The sequence below is a fragment of the Egretta garzetta genome, unplaced genomic scaffold (genome assembly GCF_000687185.1).
Source record: "Egretta garzetta isolate BGI_Z169 unplaced genomic scaffold, ASM68718v1 scaffold367, whole genome shotgun sequence".
In the NCBI taxonomy this organism is placed as follows: Eukaryota; Metazoa; Chordata; class Aves; order Pelecaniformes; family Ardeidae; genus Egretta; species Egretta garzetta.
This window is the reverse complement of record NW_009260192.1, coordinates 60768-73759: the sequence shown is the minus strand read 5'-3', so window position 1 is coordinate 73759 and position 12992 is coordinate 60768. Positions and strand designations below refer to the sequence as shown.

Genomic DNA, 12992 nt, shown 5'->3' with positions numbered 1-12992 from the left:
GTATAGATTCTTTTTCTTTAATCTGTGATATCTATAGAAACTGGTCTTCTGTAACATACAGGCCTTGTGTCCTTTGTCTTCATGCATAAACTCGGTTTTCCTTTTGTTTTCCTAACCTAGTTATGTCAAAAATATCCCTAGTAAGGGAGCTGAAAGCAAAATAGCATAATGGGAGTCATCCTTTAAGAAGATCAACCTTAAGAACATTTCTTGTCTACTATTAGCATTTGCAGTTACTTAATGTGCATGTCAGATGGGAGATACTGAATATTATGCTTCAATGCAGACTCCCAACTGGTTATTTGTAAAGAAATTCTGTCCCACATGTATGGCACATCCATTAACCACTGCAAATAATGAGCTAATAGGCACCCAGAAAACTAACTGCACTGGGAGGTAGAGTGAGATGAGTTATTTCATGTGCAAAGAGTTCAGCTTCATTCCTGTGCTACAGTATTCCTGCTTCTCAGTATCAATATAGGAGCACACAGAAACTTTCACATTTCCTATTTTATTTTAATTTTATCCTGAAGCTAATATTCAGCATCCTTATGTATGTTTTGTCTGTGGATTCTGAAAAAGAATCCTTAGGGTGATGTTATTCCAGACAGTCAGAATCTATCATCTCATTATGCTTAGTATCATGAGAAATGCTTCCCACTTCATATTACTCTCTGTAGTTCACTGGAAATATAAAGGTCTTGGCTCTGCTGTATTTCCTGTTGGCTTTTTCTGGTTTGTTTCACTTAGGGCTTTGTGTGCTATTAAGGCACTAAAGACCTAAACAATTCTTTTTTTGCAGCTGATTAGAAGTATTTTCTTTTTTTGTATTTTGTGCAGCAGATTAGAAGCAAGAATCACCAAGCTGGATGAAATAAATTGTATATTTACTCAACAGAGCCAAGATTGAAATGTGTCTGTACTTGCTGTTGATTGGTGGTGTTTCCTTAGAAATAGCTACAGCAAAATGGAAGATATTGTCAGTCTTAAGCCGTAGCATAAAAATAATGTTGACTTGATACATTTTCTTTTGCTTGTAATGGGGTCTATGCTAATTTTCTCCATTAAGTATCTAATTAATTTAACAGTGTTTTGAAATTTCACTCTTTTTCCATACACTAGAGAGGCCAGGTTATGTGGTAGTCAGCAGCTACCATACCTCCCTAGGCATTCAAGATGGAATAAATTGGTTAGATGATCTGGTTCTTCCTTGTGGGGCCAGTAGCAGATTTTCCTTTTTCTGTGTTTCCTAGTGTTTTATCCAGCTTAGTTTTAAGTATCATAATCAAGTTTCTTCTGGTTCCCTGGAGAGACTGTTCCACAGTAGTAACAGGAAAAATTGCCTCAATGTTCTTGGATTTTCCCTTTCATAATTCTGTCCTGTTTCTCCTTCTCATTAACATTGTGATTAATTCCTTACTTGCATCTTTCTTACTCATCCAGTGGATGAGTATTATGGGAAGGTTTCTATGCAGACATTGGAAGTCTCCTGAATGGAAAAAAAGAAAACAAGTGAGTTCCAGAACCTTTGTGAAACTGGACTATAGTGTGAATCTTAATAAATTTCCAGTTTATTAAGGGAATTAGTGGAAAGTAGGGAGAGAATCTTTATCACGAGAGTCTTAATCAATGTCCACTTTATTAAGGAAATTAATGGAAGGTAGGGATTTTTGTTGTTTTAAACTTTGTTCACCAGAGTTCTGCCTTCAGTCACCATGTTCTTCTGTGTCGTATATGCAGGACAGGTAACTACATTATGTAGTTCTTGACTTTTTTGGAGTTGAGATTTCACAGTCATGCAGTGGTGATTTGGGAGTATCTGCATGTTTTGTGAATGCAGTTCTTGCCTTTTTACAGCTATTTTGAAAACAATCAAGACATCATTTACCATGGATTGTTTGCCTCTTAGAAACCTGTTTTCTTGATTAGGTGAAAACAGCTGAGGACTAAAAGCAATGTCACATAATCTAAAATAATTTTTTAAATAGCTATTTAATACTTGATTTAATATTGCCCCTATCAATCAGTTTCTGTCCAAACTTAGAGTGCCTACTACAGAATAGATCAGTTCAGAAAGAAAGCTTTTTCCCTTGTGTCATGTAGTGCTATAAATGTTGAAAATGTTGGACTTGGTTACATTTTTCTTACTTTCATTTTGAAATGCATCTTAATTTCATTTAGTGGAAGCTCCGTTACTGTTCTGTGGTTAAACTCTTAATGCATACCATAGTTAAGGACTCAGTGTTTATCATTATACATGTTCCAGATCCAGCCTTGCTACTATATATGCTGTATTGTGTGTAGAAATGAAAGGACCTTACCTATATTTGAGGGAAGAATTCAAGTTACCGTTGCTGACTTCAGCTATTCTGTCTTACAACTCATGAAGAAATGTGCTCTTTTATTTGAGAAACAGAAATGTCAATGCTGGTCATTTTACATCCTTTTACCAGTGTGTGTAGGATGGTTCTGTACGTTAAACCAGGCCATATTCTAGCTGACTGAAATCTTCCAGGTAACAAAGAATTTTCTCACTGATTTTCAGAAGTGGGTTATATTGGCAATAAGGACAACTCGGAACTTTCCTCAATCCAACTGGAAGATGTTGTATAAGTTTTGAGGGAATATCATATTTTAAATGAAAGTACTTGTTTCATGAGCAGTTGTCATAAATCTGAGTTCTGTTAGAAAATCAGAAAGCTGTTTCACTCTTTTAAATAGTGAATGCCTTGTTGCCACAAGTTAGTTCCTCCTTCTGTCACTATAGCTAAACATGCTGGACCAACAACAGCTGTGAGGACAGGAACATCATATAAGACGCCAACAGCTTTTGCAACTCCAGAGTATTATGGTGAGCATATTTCAGATAGCTCTGTTTTGTTTTCTTTTTTTTGCCTTGTTTTTTTTTTTCCATGAGCATAAAGGTTTCCTTTTTTTCTTTTGCTTCCCTTCCCTCAACTATATTGATGCATTGCATATTTAATATAAGAATTATTCTGCCTGGGGTGATCTGATTTCCTTTATGCCACTTTGTGACTTCTAACTTGACTGAGTTCATCTGACTGTCTTCTGATACGCACCTTGGTAAATAAGAACACGACAGCCTTTCCATCTTCCTAGAAATCAATACATGCTTAGCAGGCTTTCAATACTATTCTGTGGCTACTTTAAATCCATGAATTGGGTAAATAAGGCACTTCTTTTCGCCAAACATTTCTATTTGCACAGGACATAATTCAAATTATTATTTGACAGTGACTGATAGTGCTCAACATGGTTATGATATCCTCCAGCTATCTAATCAAACTGCCACCATTTAAATAGAAAAAATGTAAGCAGGTAAACATAGCGGTTAGTTGGTAATTTGCCCTTTATAAAATCGGGAGTTAGCTGCAAGTTCAGACCTAAATCTCCTCAAAGTGGCATACAGAAATGGGTTTGGGGGAGGGTGTGCTCAGAATTTTTGAGCTAAAATATGCAGCTCTAGGTATATTGTGATAAATTATGTTGTTTCTAATTTTCTTGGATTTATAGTGTTATTGAAATTCTTATCTCCTTATAATGATCATGAACTCACTGTGACCCTTAGTGCTCAGAAAAGCAAGCTGGGTGCTAGATTTATTAAAAAATGTTTGCTGTGAATATATTGTGTTTTGTCTGCTGAGATCCATTGTAGTATTTGCATCTAAGAGAAGATTCTGTTCAGTGTAGTGGCTATTTAACACAACACTGGTGTCATGAATCCTGACTGCTTTAGCACATTTCCGTTCACCAGTGTATTTACCTTCAATTTCCTTCAAATTTTGTGGACGTTGTTCACTCTGGAGACAGAATTTGTGATTTCCTTGTTGCTACTTTTAGAGAAGTTCATATGCCAACATAACAGTGCTATATAATTTATGAACACAAAACAAGCTCCAAGCTAAACAGCCAGTACAGTGCAAAAAGATCCTTTTTAAAAGGTCTAAAGAGCATTTTGCATATATTACATGAACTGAATCTAGCAGCAGTCATGAACTCTGTAATTTTGATTATGGCTATCTTTATACTAGCAAGTATGGGGTTTAATTAGCATCACAGCCAAAATGGAGTCCTTAAAAGGAAGACACAGATATGGCAGCAAAGGTCTACCATGGAAGAGCTTTACCATGATTTAGAATGACAAATGAACTGTGAAATGCTGCAGTTCTAACACTGAAACTTCATATTTATTGCAAATGAAATTATAACTGTGCTTCCCACAGTTGATGCAACTGTCTTCAGCTCAAGTCCTACATCAGAAACAGATTCTTCAGGCAAACCAAGGTACCAAGGTAGGATTTTAATAGCTATGGTATTTTTATTTGGGGGAATATATGAAGACTGGCGTACCTTGCATCAAAAGTACCTTTTTTGGTTATTTGAGGGCCAAAACTTCATTTGATTTTGTTTCACTTCAGTGTCAGATGAAAGGGCTGTAGTGCAGACCATCAGCATATTCTTGACTAAATTTTACTTCTACTTTCTCCCTTGCTACCACCTCCTCGTTTACAGTCTTGCCCACAAATATATTGCAGCTTTTCCTGTATGTCAGCAGTAGTACAACTGCACACTGTTCACATTCCACCAAACCAAATGAAAATATTCCTGTGGGCTTGCAAGCATACCTGGAGAGGTATTGCCCCAATATCAGTGCACCTCACCATAAGGTATATCTACCCATCATATGTGACTCACCTCTCATTCCAGGCTGTGCACATTCAGGTAGATGATAAAGTAGTCAACTTATTGCTGTTTCAGTAATCTAGAGAGTTTAACAAGGTGAGATGACAGGAAGAAGTGCTTTTGTACCGAAAGATTTTTCAGGGTTTTTTTTCTTGGTCTGGTAAGTGACACTATATTTCAGAAGACACTGTCTTTCTTGCAAGACCTTATTGTTTACATTCAATAGCAGTTTTAACCTTAGAACTAATACGTTTGTCTTCAGTAATCTTCCAAGTTTTGATGCAGAGTACAAGATGTTTGCCCCAGAAGGTTTGTTTCAAGGTTTGGTCCTGTACCACTGAAAATGGTTAAGATTTTGACAGTCACTTTAGAAACTGCAAGTTTAATGATGGAATGACTGGACTAAACTTGTTACTCTTTCTGGTGAAACAAAGTGGTGATAAGCATTACATCTTTGCATTAGCATAGCACTCAAAAGCTGCAAATGGAATTGTAGTGTCATTTTACTATAGAAAGACTAAAATTAATTGTCCTATTATGACAGAAGTTAATTCTTTCAAACAGTGCATATCACCCACTAATACCCTCAGAGTGATATTTCATCAGTGGTGCCAATGGGAAGGGGGTGAAGGCAGTGTAGATTCCAGGTCTAACAACAGGCAGCTTAATATTGAATATATAGGTTTTATTCTTAAACATATTTTGTTTGACTTTGACTTGTTTTTGTTGGTGCCCTGAGATGGAAGTTGTGCACTAGGTGAAATGACATCGACATTTTGTAAAAACACTGTATTGAATAACAGCTCTTTCCTCTTGCTCTTAGCCCCCCATGTCAAGTACATGAAGAAAGATGATGATGTGCCTTGCTCTATCACAAGCTCTCTTGAACATTTTCCTCAAGAAGAAGCTGGCAGCAAGGAAGAACCTACTCATCCTCCACAAAATCCTCCAACCAACCTCACAGTGGTGACTGTTGAGGGCTGTCCAACTTTCGTCATATTGGACTGGGAAAAACCAGACAATGACACTGTTACTGGTTGGTTTGATTTCTTTCCTCCATTGTATACAGTATTTCCAGCTTATTTTTACATTCACAGTGGCATTAATGCCGTTTAAAAAATACTTCAATTCCAAGGGAGTCTTACACTCCAGTGCTTTTATTTTGTGCTTCTGTCACCTCCAGTGTGGATAAGAAAATACTACTAAATTAGAACGAGATTTTCATAACTGTACCATTGGTGTCAGTGATGACACAAAAAGATAAACTTAAGAAGTATGACTATCTTCTTTTAATTTCTGGCTTCTCTGTGTACAGGATCTGGTAAGATCTAGTCAAGAAGTTCCAGCAATGCAACAGTAGTCTTTATTATATAGATGCATACTTGTAATGTAGACATCCTTCTTGACTTGAGGATGTTGTTGATCAGAACTGTGAGGGCTAGCCATTCACTTTAGCATGTAAGTGGGATGTTTTCAGATGTTGTATATGCATGTCATGAGAGATTTCAGTGCAGGGGTATTACTAGGTGACTGTCACAAGCAAGGCCACTCTTTTGCCCTATTTAGTCCTTTCTTGATTTTTTAGAAATAATTACTAGGTTTAGCCTCTATTCTTTCTTGCTCTCCCTGCCATTTTGAAAAATAATAAATGCAAAACCAAAGGGACACTCAAAACAAAAATTAGCCTGCGCTTTTTTCTTCTGGGAAAGAGGAAGAAAATTAGCCCTTCTGCTGGATTAAAAGGGGAGTAAAAAGAGACTGCAGGCTAATAAAAAGTACCACCAAGAGAGAAGAATGGTTACCTGGCTTGCCTTCCACAATGTGCTGAGACCTTAGGTGGAAACCTTTTCTCTGTTCAGTTGTAATCAGCATTTGTAAAAGTTAACTTTCCGTGAAGTTTCTTCTCTTATACAAGACTATTCTGTGACAACTGAGATACCTAGCATACCCTTCCCCATTCCAGAAAAGAAGGTTAAAACCTTCTGCAGAATATGTGGCTAATACTCATTTTGCTTCACTTTGATAAACTTTAGTTTTCAATCTAGCTATCTTCCTATCTAGATGTAACAGCTCTCCCATAAATACCATCTTCTTTTTAACTTCAGTGTGTAATACAAAATGTTTGAACTCTGTGGCTTACAAGTACTCTCACTGAACTTGTCTCCTTCATCTTAACTTCAAAAAATTACTCAGATAGTGACTCATCCAAGGACATTTTCTGAATTCAAGAGAAGGCATTGAATCCCATTTTCTGAAAACAGTGATTACTTCATATTGGCACCAGTATGACATTACTTGTTTAGACAGACTTAAATCAAGTTTTCTGTCATCTCTTTTTATTTTAGTAGTTTATACATGCTTTTTCAATCATCCGATCTAGGCATCACATCTTTTTTTTAATGCGCTGTTTCAGATAGAATTATGGAAACAGAAAATGTAACTTGTTGAGCTGTTTTTTTGAAACTGTTACTTTGCTTGACTTTTAGCTACACACAAGGGGTTTCATTGTATTGGGTATTCCTAAAAACAAAATTGTACTTCTGTAATGGAAAGGTCTGACAAATAATAACCAAAACAGCAATCAAGCTTACCTCCTTCTTTTCATAAAGGCTGCAAATGTCAGGAACCAAGACCATTTCACTGGTGCTCTTCTACTCCTGTTGTGTTGCTACAGAAATGTAGGGCTGTTTGTTGTCCTGTGCACTGAGTAACGAGCAGGTACTGGACACACTCGATAGTTCTTTGTGTGTGCGTGTGTATGTGCGTGCACATGTTTGCATGCCCATTCACATGTGCTGCGTTCTCTTTTCCAACTTGAATGAATTAAAAAGTTCAAATCACATATTGACTTGGGGCTGGCAGAAGGCAGAAAGATTGAATTGCTGTAAAATTACCTACTCATTCTCTATCTGGATGTACCTAAGGCAGTGGATATCCACCCTCTCTCCCATGCCTCCTAATAAACCTAATTTCTCTAATGAGGCTTAATTAGGGCAAATAAGGGGTTTTGCATGTTTTGGGTTTTTTCTCCGTGGTTCATTCAGCCCTTGGTGGCTATATAGGAAAAGCCTTTTTTCCAAAAAGGAAATGCATAGAGAGAAAACACAGATATGTTTTACACAAATACATACCAACTATCAACGCTAATGTCTTTGGTTATTGCATTGGGGTCCCACTTGAAGAAATGTTGTAAAGTAAAAGCCCTCTACTTAGTTTCCCCCCCCCCCCATCTGAGACACCTATTCCTGCAGGTCCATGAGTTTGTTTTTAAAAGGCAGCAGTTGGTCTTTTGCTGTTCATGGGTGACTGTTGTGGGGGAGGACTTGTGAACACGGACATTTTGAAATCTTCAGCATGAGCAGTAATTCCTTCCTTCATGCTGACATTCTGACATACTTTTAAACCAATTCTAAAGTTTATATTTCTCTGTATATGCTCTGAATAACTGAGTCGATTACAAGGTAAAGATAAAAAGATGATGTGTGTTTTGAAACTATTGCAGTAAGTCTAAAATTCACATGCGCATATATGTATATAATTGCTCAGATTCCGTTGCTGTGGTTTAGAAGCTTGGAATATTAGAACATAATTTTTTAGGGCTGCTCTTCACTTCCACTTAATGGCATTGTCTTACATAATTTACCCCAGCAGTTTTGATAGCTGCTTTTTGCATAGAAGAGTGCAAAGGAAGACAGTTGCACGGTTGAGGTCAAAATCAGGTCAATTTGTGTGTGTATGCTGATTTACATACACATCTTCTACATGCACTAGGAGTGAGGATCTGAAAGTCCAACAACAATTAAGAGAGGTTTTTTCCTATTTAACACTGAATCCCGTTGCAGGTGTTTTATCTTTCTGTGTTGGCAACAAATGGGTCTCCTTGTATTGAGAGCTAAAAAATCTTGCAAAAAAAAAAAAAAAAAAAGCCCTACAGCTTGCTAGCATTTAGTTAAGAACATGAAAATCAATAGTATCATTAGAAAAAAAAACAGGAAAGAAAGTAGTTTTCTAGAGGTTTTGTTGCTGTTGATAGGTGGTCTCTGTCCTCACAGTATAATACCTGCTTTATTCATTGTGCTGTAGATCTAAATGCTCATTGCAAATGTTCTTTGAAAATATTCTCCTTTGCTCACTTACAAGTAGCAAAGCTTCACTTGGTATTATAGACAGGTTTTAGGAGGGGAAAAGGAAGGGGCTGGGGAGGTTGTGAAGTTCTTTGCGAAGAGGGGAAAATTATCAATATATTCAGTATGTTTATTAGAAGAGATTGTTATGAATCAGGACAGAGGTTGCCTGCTAGAGAGAGACTATATCTTGGACAGAGCTATGTCAGAAGGGGTATCTACTTCCCAAACATCTGTTGTTAATTCCCTGTTCAGAGCATGGCATGTGCTTGATGATACATCCCAGTGAGATGAAAAGAAGGTAGTGAGACTCTATAAATAATATAAATACAGAAATAAATTTATGCAAAATTATTTCATTCTAAACTGGCAGATTCCCTAAGTGCACAATCCAAGTTAGTTGGGCAGTTTCCTTTGGAAATCTTAAAAACAGAGGTCTTATTTTAAGTTAGTCAAGGTTTAAGCATTTAGAAACCATACTTTCATCTTTGCTACTTTTTCATTCAAACTGCAGAATACTTATTTGTATATGGAATTTTGTCACTAGTGTACCTTTGGGCAGAGGTAAGATGTTAAGTATCCTCTATTCCATAGCTGAATTATGAGGAGTGATGAGGAGCAAGGCACTCAGTTATCAGGAATTGGATCTCTCTTTCCTAACCATTGTAGCATAATAATGTCCAGACTGGTTCACACAAGATGTCCTTTCAGCCTATTAGACAGTAGGAGTGGAAATCAGATGAGAAAAGGGAGAGCAATGAAGAAGCTCAAGTAAGAGCTGTTATTTAAGCAAATATCTTTTTACTGTAACTTTCCAGAGTATGAGGTTGTGTCAACTGAAAATGGAGCAAGTGATGGTGAAAAGGAGAAATCAATTATCACTACAAATCAAACCCATTCTACTGTGGAAAACCTGAAACCTGACACAAGGTAATTAAATAAAATAATTTTCTAAGTTAAGTCAACTAATTTAGACTGTCAACTGTCTGCCAGTTCAAATGAAATTACATATGTATATAAGCGCAAATTGGTTTTACTCCTGTTCTGATACGGAAAAGGTATGCTTTGGTTTTGCTTTCTTTTAAGTTAACAGATAAGACACATCTGAGGAATCTTTAAGCAATTTCCAGGAGTATTTATGGTCTGGACAAACCGCAGAAGTGACCTGTTCTATCAGAAAGATTAACAGTCAAATGTAAAAAATGTCAAAAAATCTCTTGAATTTAGCAGATAAAGAAACAAGGTGAACACAAAAAATATTAACCTGATACATGAGATCAAGATTTATATGTACAGTTGTCTCTCTCTGGGGTTTAAGGATGCTCAGCCCAACTGACATAGGCTGCTTGCTTATTTAGATGGATGTTCATTCAAATATGGGAATGCAAGTTGGGCCACTGTATGAAGCTTAGCTATTGCATTGCACCATGGAAAGGAAAGATACATTTGTCCTGTGTATGTAGTTTTCTTTCAGTGTCTTGAAACAGCTGGCAAGTTAAAAATGGGTTAGTGAATTCCATTTGATGGCATACATCTCATGCAACTAGTCCAAAAAAGCATTATCATTCTTTAAAAAAAAAAAAGAAAATCCCATAAAAAAATGATTCTTCTTTTTTGTGGTAAAATTCAGAGCAGGGAAGAAAACCATTTGTCCTTTGTTTGTGTTGCTTATTGATTGCATCAGAAAGTTAATGAATGACGCGGGTTTTTTTCCTGTAAGACCATCCATTTGGCTTTCATAACTGGATTTTTCTGTTTCAGATAAATTTTCTATTATTATCCTTAAATTGGTAATACAGCGCAAAATTCTACATAGAACCCATCTTGAACATTTATTTTTAGGTAACGTGTGAGGTTTAATCTGGGATGTTGGTTCTTAGTTTATGTACTTGTGACCAGCAGCTCCTAGGAGGAATGAGGAACTATTGCAGAAAGTGGACATGTGAAGGAAATCAGAAAATTAAAGCTAGGGGAAATGGTGATACCCAAAAAGAGCTTTTTTGAGAGACTCTAAAAGCGATAAGATGGGCTAGAGTTGCTGTGTATTGCGTCAAGAATATTTCTGTTATTTCTTAAAGGCACGTGGCTTGTGAAAGTGTAAACTGCAGCTATGTTGTTCTGTCTTGTTAAGAGGCAATGAGAATACGTTGGCAATACAACTGGACGCTAAGCATCAGTTTCCTCAATCTCTTCCTCAATAAGTTGAAAAGCCTTAGAAGAGACAGCAAAAGAATATATTTTTGGAGCAGTGATTGAGAAAAGCAGTAGGTGCTGCTAAACTTGTCAGGCTATGCTCTTTGTGTTTTCATTTCAGTTCTGATTTGAAATAATACAGCTACATCCTTGAAAAGAACTGTGTATTATTAATGAGATTCTCTCCCATTACACATCTGAACTCTTCATGTCTCCTTCATGTCTTTCTGTCACATATGGTGACAGAAAAGGGATGGATTTAGTGAAGTGTAGAAAAGACACGGAAGCAAAGTAAAGTACTTGTTGCTGACAGCAATGTCCAGATGGCCAAAAGAGAAAAGCTTCTTTAGAGTGCTCTTTGTTCAGAAAGGAAGCAAGATGGAGGCAGGGACACCCAGCCAGAACCATTGGAAAGGTCATAAGGAATGCAGGAGCTATGCAGAAGCAGATAAGATGGTTTTTAACTTCAATTAGTAAGAATTCTGTCAATCCTATGAGAGGAATTTCAGGCTTTGGTAAGCAAGAGCAGACCAAAGGCCATGGAGAAAAGCTGTCTTTTGGAGTGTGGATTTTGTTAAAAGAAGCTAGCTATAAGGTCAGTACCGACTGATGGGGTGGTGGCTATTATTCCCCCCTCCCCCCCCAACCTCAAAAGGGAAAGACAGTGAAAATCGTTCTGGATTCAGGAGGCCATCACCCGAAATTTAAAACCTTTGATATAAATTGCCATGGTGCATTTTATACCTTGAGTGTCACAGGGTTTAAAGGATGTAAAGTCCTTCTCAGAGTGGCTCTGTTCAATTAAACTCCCATTTCAAAATATGTATTTCCTAATTTTGAGGACGCCTTGAGAGCTTTGGCAGAAGTACAAGAAATTGTTACTGTTACCATTTGAATCCAGGCTTGTTGCCATGCTAAATTCAGGGAAAATAAGAAAGTGATTAAGACAGCTGGCATCAGGTGGACAGTATTAGTGCTGCAAGGAATGGCATATGTCCATAATAAAAGTCTCCTGTCTGCGAGGAGCTGATTGTTCACTAGATGAAGAAAATGGACCTGTGGACAAAACTGAAAATAGGAGGAAGAGACACAATGAAACACAGCTCAATAAATTAATTAACAGAGTCCCTGAAATGCCTGCAAAATCATCAAGTAATACATTAAGACTGGAAAGCAGACTTTTCCACAACTAGCCTTAAAGGAAAGAGCTGTAGAAGAAATGGAGCTGGAAAAGAAACTTGGAAGAGGAAAAAGAAATCCCTCTCGCAAATGATCAACATCTACAAAACTATTAGCAAGTATATGGAAAGAGAGATGCTTAGTAGCAGAACGTGGATTAACTGGGGAAGAACCTCTTGGCCTTGAAACACTTTGGAGAAGCTGACAAGTTGAATTTGAGAGTCTATTTTTTTCCAGCTTTCCTGAAGCCATCAGTGAGGTTGTGTGAATCCCCTATGCTGCTCTGAAAGTTCAGCGCATCCAGAGCTGACAACAGTTCAGGACAGACCTAAATCAGACAGACCTAAGCACTTTCCAAAAGGAATAAAAATGTTTGTGAATGTCTCAGTCTCCATGCATAAATTTAAATCAGAAAGATCTTACAGCAGCAAGACCATTCAAGCCTGTGATTCTTCAGATGTATGCTCTTGAGGAGCAGTACATGACAAAGATGGTCTGCAGTCACATTGCCCAAGGTCTATCATCCCCTTGAGATAAATCAGGTAGGATATGTTTGTGCCTGGCCCAGAAGCTAAAGAGTTAATCGCCCACATCCAGCAGGAGGGAAGCAAGACAAACAACACTCCAGTGTGAAGGGGGCAGAACAAGCAGCAGGGAAAAACTGGTTGCATCTGAGCCTGCCAGATCATGCTGTTTGTTTGCTTTTCTTTTTTACATTATTCTTTCAAATAGGTCATACTGCTACACCTCTGGGAAGCTCTGCAGTAAGTCAGACACCCGTCTTCCTTTGAG

General features: G+C 37.4%; 1 protein-coding gene across 1 annotated transcript in view; it reads left to right on the top strand.

The window, feature by feature from the left end:
* The window catches only part of LOC104129292 (ABI family member 3 binding protein), a 157668-nt gene that overhangs the window by 126844 nt on the left and 17832 nt on the right, over nucleotides 1-12992 (top strand). The window contains exons 49-52 of the mRNA XM_035897581.1: nucleotides 2768-2851; nucleotides 4245-4313; nucleotides 5528-5740; nucleotides 9647-9758. Of these exons, the coding sequence (XP_035753474.1) occupies nucleotides 2768-2851; nucleotides 4245-4313; nucleotides 5528-5740; nucleotides 9647-9758 (478 nt within the window). The remainder of the gene's footprint in view (nucleotides 1-2767; nucleotides 2852-4244; nucleotides 4314-5527; nucleotides 5741-9646; nucleotides 9759-12992) is intronic.